At 43.0% G+C, this 12388-nt stretch overlaps 1 protein-coding gene across 1 annotated transcript in view; it reads right to left on the minus strand.

The window, feature by feature from the left end:
• Positions 1-12388, minus strand: part of GDNF (glial cell derived neurotrophic factor) — a 123217-nt gene that overhangs the window by 90968 nt on the left and 19861 nt on the right. The window contains exon 3 of the mRNA XM_080973311.1: positions 4354-7186. Within this exon, the coding sequence (XP_080829437.1) occupies positions 6693-7186 (494 nt within the window). The 3' untranslated portion in view covers positions 4354-6692. The remainder of the gene's footprint in view (positions 1-4353; positions 7187-12388) is intronic.

A 12388-nucleotide genomic window follows, 5' to 3' on the forward strand; every position in this document is an offset into this window, starting at 1 on the left:
AAAGCCTATATCCCACATTTTACTTCACTGAACATTTTCTAAACCTCTGCTGGGGTTCTCTCACCAAAGAACACTTGTCCCAAACTTGAATCTTGGCATCCAGGAAATTTTCTCTTTATATCTATTTTTCCTTGAACCAACATAACTGCGGGTGGGGTGAACTATAGATTTTGGGTTTTGTTTTAAAATGGTTTACATTGCCTCAAAATATCTTGGTCCATATACTTTATTGCAGTGTTTTTGTTGTTGTTGGAAACAGTAATACACGAATAGGCAGGTAGCAATGTGTTGCCTAAGCTCCTCTTCAGTGTCTGCCAAGGGTCCTGAAGGCACTTGACCTCTGACTATTGCCCTATCCGTTCTATGAATTTAAGGCAGTATCACACTGTTGTAAATAGTCATGGCTTCCCCTAAAGACTCCTGGGAACATAGGAAGATGCCTTACACTGAATCAGACCCAGTGGTCCATCTAGTTCAGTGTTGTCTGCACGGACTGGCAGCAACTCTCCAAGATTTCAGGCAGGATTCTCTCCCAGCCCGACCTGGGATTTGGCATTCTCATACTTCTCATCTGTAGCAGCAGGGGAATGGTGGAAGAAGACAGAAATCTAGCTGAACCTGATACTCTGCTTACATCTCAGACTGAAAAAGGACAAAGAAAAGTCATCAGTAAAGTAGTGCATGAATGAGGATTAAGGCCCATGTAACAATAGAAATGAGCTTTATTTCATAAAAAGTTTATAAAATGCATATTGTACAAAAATAAAGTCTGTAGAGAACTTTGGTTGGTTAACACAAATGTTTGAGACGTAAATTGGTGGTGAAGTTAAAATCCCAAAAGAAAGATGCTCTCTTGTTTTTGACCTTGATTTTCCGCGGAGAAAAAAATCACAAACTTTACCCTTTTTGTAGTTTCTGAATGTTAGCATTAGGCTGCCATTAGAGGTTGAGACTCTGGAAGAAAAGCTGATGGAGCAAACTATCAACTGTTAGTGAAGGCTCACTGCAAATGCACAACTGACTCGGGTTAAGGTGCTGAAAGCTAATCTGAGCAAACAGTATGACTCAGCGATCAGGCTTTGTGCAGCCAGCACTATGCTAAGTGGCCAATGCAGACTAGAGTGAAGGTGAACATAAGAGTACAAACCAATATTTTTACACTACCAGACTGCATGTTCTAAGCGGAGCATTTATTCTAATTTGCTTGCGGGGAGATGAGATGGTGTTGCATCAAAGCAAGTATTGTCCTACACTTTCCAGTACATTTCTCCCAAGCAGCCATAATTTCACAACCTGAATTTGCTGGCATGACACTGAATCCCACCCCAAAATAGTCACAGTCTGGAAGTGCCCAAATGTTGCCTAAAGGACTGCTATTAACATCACACACATTAATTTCAAACTGAATGTGAGTGACCTTGTCTGAGTTGCAGCCTGATGTGTTGACTTAGGACAGGCATAGAGAAACTTGGCCCTCCAGATGTTTTTGGCCTACAACGCCCATGATCCCTAGATAACAGGACCAGTGGTCAGGGATGATGGGAATTGTAGTCCCAAAACATCTAGAGGACTGAGCTTGCCTATGCCTGACTTAGGAGAACAAGTCATTTAAGCACAACACATCCCAAAAGGACAATTGATCAGAAAACACCCTGGCTGAATCTGGGTTTTCTATGGGTTCATCTTAGGAAGCAAAACACTCTTGGCTTGCTAAAAAGAACAAGCAGGATTTAGGATATGTCTAGACCAACATTTTTTCATGCAATTGGACGCAAATATTATTATTCTTTTTTTCAGGGAGGAGTGTGTGTGCATGATCTGTGTTGTCTGTATGGTGCAAAAGTGCATGTCTGCTTGTCTGGTGCATTGTCTATCCTCATGATCATTATCTATTTTTGACATCAGAGTCTTTCCCTGGACAGAGTCCAGCTGAATTAAGGGCCCTTGGTTTCAGTGGAGTGTTAAGCATGTGCATAAATGCCACCCATTGAAACCAATGGAACAGGATCAAAGATGTGATATACAGCAAAGAGAAGCAAAACTAGTAAAAAAAAAAAAGAAATGTGAAAAGAGATCCTGACCTGGATGCACTCTTAGTGACATTTTTCAATATATTTAGAGCTCTTGCTATAGAAAGCATCTCTTTTCTTTTTTAAAAAAAGTTCATTATGCAACCCTTGCATACCAAAGAATGCTGCTGTAGATTCAGCAAAGCATATGCATACGTTGATGCTCTTTGACTTAAAAATAACGTGCTTGCATATATTTTCCCACGTAGGACTAATTGCTGTTGAATGTATTTTAGTTCTAAATTAGATCATTCATCTCTCTGTTTCATGCACCATCTTGGCAGGCCATATAAAACCTGGTGGTCTTCTGCTTTGACTACTAAACTCATTAAACACAGGAGACGTTGATTTGATACCCTGTAAGGGATTGCTTTCTCCAAGGTTAGGCAATTGCCAATAAATAGATGCTTTTGCTGCAACAAAGGGGTTTGTGAATTTCTGCCAGAAGGATAGAATGAGTTGGTCCTCCTAGTATGAAATGCCCCGAAATCTGTAAGACTTAAGAGGCATCACAGTTTTAACTTGGGGGGTGGTGAGCCTGGATGTACATAAAGTTCATACCTGCACGCCATAGCCAACCCAGGCTGGCAAAGTAAACTTGTGGGTGGCTTTGCTGTCACCTTCCTCTGCACATCAACGCTGGGCAGCAATTAATGCAAGCAAGAGGCAAGTAAGAAAAGGTGCTTGCATTGTGTCCTGTTAAGTGTTAGGGAGCTGCTATGTACATTTGCTGAAAGAGACAGCTTTAAGAAGGGCAGGGAGGGAAATTTCATTAAAGACTAATTCGGAATAAATTATTGACATTCATGAGGACTGCCCATAGCTCAGTGGTTTTGAATGCACCAAGGTTTTGAATGCACAACATCTCAGGTTCAATTCTTTTCTCATCTAGGGTGACAACTTATGCATCACCAAAAACAGAAAAGAAAGAGGAAATCAAGACTGAAAAAGAGGGGGGGAAAGAGGAGATAGGTTTGCATAACATTTGCATATGCTAATTGATATGTATAGATGAGGTATAGCAGCAATACACCATTATGTACAACACCTACTGTCATAAAATGAGAAGGCAAAAAGAGCCCTATTAGAAATATATATATTAAATCACTCTGCTTCGTAGAATAACATTTTCAGCAACTAACAGCATATTTTAAAGCCCAAGCCTTTTGCAAGGCTGCAGAAACATGTCAAATTTATCAGCACAACTATAAAGCTTAAGTGCTCTGGAATCTTTCCAGCCATATTATGCTCTTCATTAAGGGCAATGTAACAGTAACTTTAAAATGAAACAAAACTATCAACTTTCTGCGAACCTGCTTCATTGATGATAATATAAAGCTTATGGGGATTGGTTAAATTCCATCTGACAAAGAAAATGGTTCAAAATCTGTTGACGGGGACCATCCAGCCAAAAGGTGAGGACTTTCAACTCCAGGTCAGTGCAGCAGGGACATGGTTAATTCTCCCATTGAAGTCAATGGGAATTCCATTTAGCAGGATTATACTCTTTGCTTTCCTCTACCCATTATTCTAGCTAATGTTACCTAGTATTTTGGGGGGTGTTAATGATGAGGTTGTGGACTCTGATCCGAGCTCTAATCAGCTGCAATTGTTTGTGGTCCTGGATGGGGACTTGCATTCAAATATGTTTCAAAAAGACTTAGGTGAGCATCACTTCTAAATACGCTTGAGCATCCAGAGTTTCATCTACAGAAGCTTCATGCACATACGCGTGAATTCATGGTTGCATCTCCTTATTTTGGATTGGGGTGATCAATCATTGATTGATTGATGGGGGCGGGAGCAACGACAACAACAATGGACTTGAACCCAAGTCTTTTTCAGTGCTCCCCATATCTTCCTCCTCTGCTGCCCTTTTTTAATCTAAAAAAAACACCAACACTTCACTTTGCTTAAAGGGCTGCTGCACTTGCTGTAAAGTACTCTGTTGGTGAGACCCCAGGCATCCACCATCTTAATTTGCTCATAAACCTAAATTTTCATCTATACATATCAATTAGCACATACAAATTTTATGCACTTTTCTGTCACAGGCCTGTGTCTTGAGTATTTAAAGTACCTAGGACTGCATTCAATAGTTCCAGGAGTGGAACACTAGCAGACAGATGAATTTTAATGTTGTACGACAGATGGATTCTCCATACCAACTCCAATAGTGGAAACCTATTGCACAGTCTATTGTGCACCAGATTCGATTGTACAACAAAGCTACAAGCAACCTGCTTATGCTACACTGACACCAAACAAGAATACAGCCAAGGACCCCCCCCCCCTCTGTGTGTGTCTATCTGTGTGTAGAGGTACTACAGAACTAGCCTATCAGTTGTGAGGTGGTTCTGTGATTTTCATTCAAAAGGTAAAGTAAGTGATTTTTTTTTTTTAAGTTAGCATTTCATATATCAACCATGGACCGTTGTTCCCAGCATCTGTGTCTCATTGTTAACTTTGGCACCTGTTTTGAAGAAAGAAGCTTTAATAAATAAAGGAAAGGAAACTCAAGACCGAACCGTAATAAATAATCATCATCATCATAATAACTTAAATCTCAATAAATATTTTCTCTAGATTTGTCTCTGACCGGATGCATTGCACCAAGTAGTCTTTGTTCACTCACGACGACCTCACATAGAAATGTAGTCCTTTAAGTAAGTGACCTTTAGTCCTTTTTGTAAACCAAGAAGAAAAAAAGATCCACATTTTTTTTTCATGGCGCAGCCGAGGCAGGAGCAAGTGGTTAAAAACACAACTTGTATTCAGAGAGAAGATGAAAAGAAAACTCTTATTTCTCCCCCAATTCCGATAATCATGCTTGAGTTCAATTCGCAATTTTTGTGTTGGAACTGCTTTTCAAAAGCGGGTGGAATTTTAGCTAGCTAACTGGAAATCTTGCTCGCCAATATACCAACAGTGCAATCCTCTTCATATCTACTAAAAAAACCAAATCTCAACAAGATCAATGGGCCTTATCCCCACGTAAGCAGGTATAGAATGGCAGGCTAAAAATATTTTTGCTGACACCTTAGGCTTGCTACTCAGGTTACCTCCATGGTGTGAGAGCTTCGAGAGTGCCACGACTTCCTGCTCCACCAGGTAACATGAGAAACCCAGTACAGTGGTACCTCGGGTTACATACGCTTCAGGTTACATACGCTTCAGGTTACAGACTCTGCTAACCCAGAAATATTACCTCGGGTTAAGAACTTTGCTTCAAGATGAGAACAGAAATCGTGCTCCGGCGGCGCGGAGCAGCAGGAGGCCCCATTAGCTAAAGTGGTGCTTCAGGTTAAGAACGGACCTCTGGAACAAGGTACTTAACACGAGGTACCACTTTACATGGAAAGTCTGTTCCTCTCCATTCTCACGTTAACCTAATTTTGTGAAAGCTGATACTGTTGAGCAGAGAAGCTACAGCATAGCTGGGGGGTTTCTCCTGACTCTGACTGTGCAAGAAGGAGAGGACTTCATAATATCCTGGTGGGAACAGACAGGAGTGCTGCTGCTACGGTTTCTATAATACCAGGGGATGCTGCAGGCACGCCAACTCTAGGGGGCAGAGGTGCCATCAGCCCCCTCAATATTCCTTAGCAGGGAGCTCAGCCCCCCAAATATTAAAGGGGTGGAAGAGTCCAAGCCTCCAAGCATGGTCAAAAGGCAGGTTCCTTCTGGGCATGAGAGAGAGGAGGAGCTGCAGCCAATGAAGGCCTCCTGCCAATGACACCTCGCCTCCTGATGATGCGTGTCGTGCACATGACATCACAGGCGCGCGCCAGGCAGCTGAACCTCCCCAATCGTTGACCCAAGGCAGTGCCTGGGGCAAGCTGAGTAGCAGGCTTAAGAGTCCCACATTCTACTACCTTGTTACTTAACTTTTTTCCATTTTCCCGCCTGCTCTGCCTCAAGTGGCAAATGCGCCATTGATATTTGCCGTTGAAATTCGCCGGCAGGTATTTGCACCTGCCGTTTTAACTGGTTTTCGTGTTTTAACTTTTTTCTATGCTTTGAATCATTGTTGTGATTTTTTTTTTTTTAGTGAACATCTTATCTTTTTTTGTAAACCGCTTTGAGGCTTCTGCAACAATCTAGCGGTGTATAAATTTTATGGAATAAATAAATAAATAAAGGATCCCCTTCCCCTCTGCCCAATATTTTGGGGTCAAGGCCAGTGGCAGATGGTTGTTACTTCCAATTCCGTAACAGAAAAAAACCAAAGAGGAGCAGAGCAAGTTATCCGACAGAGATTGTGTTGTTAAGCACCTGCCTTGCCAGGGTTTGCTAACAGTGGATCGTCTTAAAGCAAATGTTGTAAGTCTCTTCCATCCATCTTGGATCTCTGCCCCTGAGCATTGATGCTTATTTGCCTTCCTGTCAAAACAAAATGCCCCAGCGGTTGTATCCTATCCAATTCTCCTGTGTTGGATTTCTAACAACCAGGCTCCCACAATTATATCATTATTATATTTTGATTGATTTATATCCTGTCTTCTTGTTGTTGTTCTCCCATATGCTTGGTCCTCTTGCCTTCCTCTGAAGCCATCATTCCATCTTCTTGGGAGCCTTGGACCCTTCTTTAGCAGGAATGCAATATCAAACCCAAAAAGGATGTCAGACACACCCACATCTTTTTGCGGAATGTTTTTTCAGTATGTGATAAGTTGATAGGTCATCATCCAAAAATGAAACATCATCATCGTATGCAATGGGTCTGCAACAAGGCTGTGGTCTGATTTTGTCACTGGCCAACTTTCTGTTTTGGGTTAAATTGTTTAAAATTTGGTCATACACGGTTACAGCGGACTCGCAGGAACCACTACAATACCGGAAAATCAACTCCTCTTTGGTGTTGTATCCCAAGCCCAAGTCAGTCACATTTAAGTGCATCTCAGTTAAGACACAATCCCGGTTTCTTCCCTTCGGATCTCTCCGTCCTTTTCTGCTGCTGGAATTATTATTGTTCTTTGCTGCACGTTGACGGTTTCTTTCCCTTTTGGAGCTATATGGCGTTGGTTTATCTGGTGACCTCTTCAGGATTTTTATAGTGGCTTGAATGAAATCTTCTACGTCACCAAGCCGCTTGGGATAATCCTCAGAAATATTAGCTGTTTTGAAAATACAGAGAGAAAATAGTTTGTCAGATGAAGGTATATCGGGAGGAAGAACCTCTTTTTATATACAGGCGTGTATATATGTGTGTGTGTGTCTATCTATCTATCATCTGTCTATCTATCTATCTATCTATCTATCTATCTATCTATCCTGTCGTACCTTGGTTGTCGAACGGAATCCATTCCAGAAATCTTTTCGACTTCCAAAGATGTTTGACAACGAAGGCACAGCTTCTGATTGGCTGAAGGAACTTCCTGCAGCCAATTGGAAACCACGTAAGCTGTGTCGGACGTTCAGGTTCCAAAGAACATTCTCAAACTGGAACACTCACTCTGGGTTTGTGGCGTTCAGGAGCCAAAACGTTCAAGTCGCAAGGCATATGGACGTACGACTGTAGTACACACACACACACACACACACACACACACAGGCATATTTTATATACTTGCATGCTTTCTCTATGAATGCATAATTCTTCTCAGAACATTATTTAAATGCATCTTTTGATAATTGTGGCTGCAATCCTATGCACACTCACCTGGGAGCAAGTCTGAATGAGCTCAATGCATAGGACTGGTTTGTAGCTCAGTTCAGACCTGCACGTTAAAGCAAGAGGAGCAGACCACCTAAATTCACCATGGTAGCATTCCTCAAGCACCCCTTCTCTGCAATGTATGAACCAGTGTTCCCCATCACACATTGGGAGGTTGTGTTTGGATCCAACCCATCTTCCCTCTGCATCTTCCATTCTTCTCGGTGTGCCATGAGCAGAATACCTTTAGAGAGGACTGTACCCTAAATCAAAAGAGGCTTGGGGGCTGGATGTGGCCCTGCAAACCTCCCTCGCTGACCTTTGGGTCTCTCCCCAGACCAGACTCCATCCCAGGCACATCCACTCCTAACCCTACCTTATATTCCCTTGTGTGCTTTTGCCTTGGACACGGATAATGTCTCTTTGTGGAAGCTGTAGAAGATGGTTAAAGTGAGAAGTGCCATCTTGCTAGTTACTCTGAAAGATTTTGAAGCATTTTGTAAGGCACCAACCAGATCTTAAGCATATTTGGGCTTGTAAATTTGATCATCCTTTTATCAGTGGGAAAAAAGCCCTCGTTGCACTACACTTATGCTAACCCTATCTTGTTAAATATGTGTTTGCCTTGCTTAACATTATGAGAGATATTTGCTTTATGAGCAAAACTGGATTGTCCCCTCTTAAAAGAGCAAATCCAAACGAAGTTGTGTTGGAGTGTATGTGATACAGTTATTGTTTTTGACATTGATATGTATTTTTGTGTTTTTATGTTGTAAACCGCCATGAGATCCTCAGATAGAGAATTAGTGTAGAAAATAAAATAAAATAAAATAAAATAAAATAAAATAAAATAAATAAATAAATGGGACTGCACTTTATTCAAAGAAAATGCTTTTTAAAAGAAAAAAATATTGCATGGTCATGGTGAGGAATATGTGCTGGTCTTTAGTTGGGGTACTGTTTACGGAGGGTTGTAACAGGGGAGATTGTTGCTGTTACTGATTAATTTTTTGTATCCTTATTTTTAAATCTTGCTATGATTTATGTGGAAATTGCTCAATTTTGTTGTGTACTTTTTGATGTGTTTTGCTCATTGTTTTTGACTACTACGGTTCTATTTGTAACTATGTAATTTGTTTCATGCTGTAAGCCACCTCGAGCATGGTTTTAGCTGTGGAAAGGTGGCATACAAATACATGCGGCCCCCAAGAAGTTGCGCAGAAGAGGATCTGGCCCTTGAGCTGAAAAAGTGCTCCCCGGCCTTGCCTTAAACAAATATCCTTCCTGCCCTCCCTGACCCCAGTATATTTAGATGTTCATCAACCGCTGGCCTGTGAAAGTGCATGAAATCAATGAGCCGTTCTCATCTTTTCACCTTCCCGCAGCCTGGTTTGAAATGAGCAGACGTAGCAGGCTAGGAAGCAGAATATAATACTCGCGTTACAAGCCCTTCTCAGTAATGGACGTTACCAGAAAGGAATCAAAATTCACCTGTTGGCCTTCTGAAATGGTGACGGGGCTTAAGCAATTAAAGGAACTTCTCGTATTAAGAAGAGGCTTCGTGCATGGCTTGGGTGAAATGGAGACCCGTCAGCGGCATTCGTTAACGGAATATAACATCAAAGATGCTGAGATCAAATAATCTTTAAATGATTAATGGTGTTCAGGTTCATTATCTTCCTTGCTGGCTCACCAATGTGTCAGAGGAAGAACAGAGGGCAACCTTTCCTCCATCTTAGAATTCCCACAAAATCTGACACTCTCACTGGCGTCCTCTCTCTCTCTCTCTCTCTCTCTCTCTCTCGCTCTCTCAGGTGGCATGTTAAATGTCCTGAGGCAGTACTGGAACAAGCCAATACTTTGGGGCAGGAGGAATAAGAACTGAAGTCGCTTAGTTAGTTGTCCCCCTCCACCATTATGGTTCCAGTTGCATCTCCCTTATCAGATGAGAGGGAGAGTCAGAAACAGGCTGGTTTTAAACTCCAGATATAATGAATGTTTCAATATAATCTGTAGGCTGTATATACATTTAAAGCTCATACACTTAAAGAACCATGGGAACTGTAGTTTATCCCTTGGAGAGCTATGATTCTCAGGACCATTAGTATAAACTGCAGTTCCCAGGGGAAGTTGTGCGCTTTAAATACCTGGTGTGTAAGCAGCCATAATCTCACAATTTAGTCCAAGAAAATTGGGGGGGGGGGGGTCTACAAGAGCTGGGTTTAAATCTCTCCTCAGCCACAGTCTAAAATGTCCATCTGCAGGAATTATATTCTTACATTATTTATTGGATTTCTTAACTGCCCTTCACCATAAGGTCAAAGGGCAGGTGGGTAGGTAGATAGGTAGATAGATACAGATATATCTCAACACATTAAAATCAGATTATGACTGCAGGGTCCAGGTTGGTTCATATGGGGAAGGCGGTCCTTGTGGTATTTATTACAGGTAAGGTGGGCCCTGAAACACACTTCTCAGGTGTCAATGGCCAGGTAAAGAGATGTGTCTTTTGTACTCGCTGAAAGCTGTATAGTGAAGAAGCGAGACACACCTCTGTTGGAGAGGGAACTCTACAGGTAAAGGTAAAGGACCCCTGGATGGTTAAGTCCAGTCAAAGGCGACTATGGGGTGTGGCACTCATCTTGCTTTCAGGCTGAGGAAGCCAGAGTTTGTGCACAGAGAGCTGTCCAGGTCATGTGGCCAGCATGACTAAACCACTTCTGGTGCAATGGGACTCCGTGACAAGTGCCAGAGCGCATGGGAACACTGTTTACCTAACCTGCCACAGTGGTATCTATTTATCTATTTGCACTGGTCTGCTTTTGAACTGCTAGGTTGGCAGAAGCTGGGAGAGAGCAATTGGAGCTCACCAACGTCGAGTGGATTCAAATTGGCAAGCCCAAGAGGCTCAGTGATTAAGACCTATATTTACCTTTTACTTATGACATCATACAGCATGAGCGACCCTTAATTTAAACCTACCCAGACCTGATGACCATTATCTGAGAACTTTCTTCATGTGCCTCCTCTACAAGAGGTCCAAAGGGTGGCAACACAAGAACAGGCCTTTTCTGCAGTGGCTCCCTGTTTGTGAAAAGGTTTCCCCAGGGATGTTTGGATTTTTATCTTGTATTTTTATGAACTGCCCTGAAATCTACAGACGAAGGGCAGTATACAAATGTAATAAATACTAATAAAATAATTTTAAATAGAAACAGGGGAACTATCCAGAGGTTAATACTGATGGAAATATTTTACATTTATAAATCTCAAATGACATCTGACAACAGAAGAACCCACCATCTAAAGCTGAGTCAACCTCAGTGACACCTCAAGTGTGGCGATGGTAGAAATGTCTGATTTTCATGAAAGGGAGAAAGAGATGAAATATCCCCACTCCTCCCAGTTGTCTTCAGGTATCAGAGCCCAGGTGCAGGAGGGAAGTGGCAATGGGGATACAGACTGTAAGTGGCAGGAGGACTTAGCACCTCTCACACCCCTAAAAATTGCCCCTCCACACCCAATATATCCTACTTGGGCAGACCAGAGTTTAAACAAAAATACAGTGTAGAGTGGTACCTCGGGATAAGAACGGGATCCATTCCGGAGCCCCGTTCGCATCCTGAACAGAATGTAAGACGCGACTGTGCGACTGCACATGCCACGTCTTGCCACTTCTGCGCATGCGCACGATGTAATTTTGACCATCTGCGCATGTGCGAGCGGCAAAACCCAGAAGTAACATGCTCCGTTACTTCCAGGTTGCTGCGGAGCACACCCCAAAAATACTTATTCTGAAGCGTATTTATCCTGAGGTATGACTGTACTTCGAGGGATGCGGGTGGCGCTGTGGGTAAAAGCCTCAGCGCCTAGGACTTGCCGATCGAAAGGTCGGCGGTTCGTATCCCCGCGGCAGGGTGCGCTCCCGTCGCTCAGTCCCAGCACCTGCCAACCTAGCAGTTCGAAAGCACCCTTAAGTGCAAGTAGATAAATAGGTACCGCTTTATAGCGGGAAGGTAAACGGCGTTCCGTGTGCTGCGCTGGCTCGCCAGATGCAGCTTGTCACGCTGGCCACGTGACCCGGAAGTGTCTGCGGACAGCACTGGCTCCCGGCCTCTAGAGTGATATGAGCGCACAACCCTAGAGTCTGTCAAGACTGGCCTGTACGGGCAGGGGTACCTTTACCTTTTTATGACTGTACTTCAGTTTCCATATTGGAAACCAACATCCAAATCCCCGCTCTGTTATGAAGCTTAATTTCCTAAGCACAAGCAGGATCTCATTCAGGAAGTGAGAGGGTATTTATATCTGCCCAATCAAGCCACGGTCAACCCGCAGGTGGATGCATATAGCCCTAGTTGGATGAGCGCTTAGCGGCTGCAAGCGGTGCTGCCCATGCAGTTCCTCCCCTCAATCTGGCTGCCAGGACTGCATGCACAGAGCCCTGTTAGGAAATAAGCGATAATGCCAGGCAGCTATTTGGGGGGATGCCGGACAGGGGAGGGGAGGGGAAGCACTGGATTTAGTTCTGCTTCTGCCTACTGAACAGCTGATCGGCATGATTCTTTCATTGTGCACAGACAGACTTGGCCGCCCGGTGAAAATGCCGTCTGATATGTGCCTATGTGTGTGTGGTCTTCACCTGTTGCCCGCTACTTCCTCC

This window comes from Podarcis pityusensis (genome assembly GCF_964106645.2).
Source record: "Podarcis pityusensis genome assembly, chromosome: 11".
Lineage (NCBI taxonomy): Eukaryota > Metazoa > Chordata > Lepidosauria > Squamata > Lacertidae > Podarcis > Podarcis pityusensis.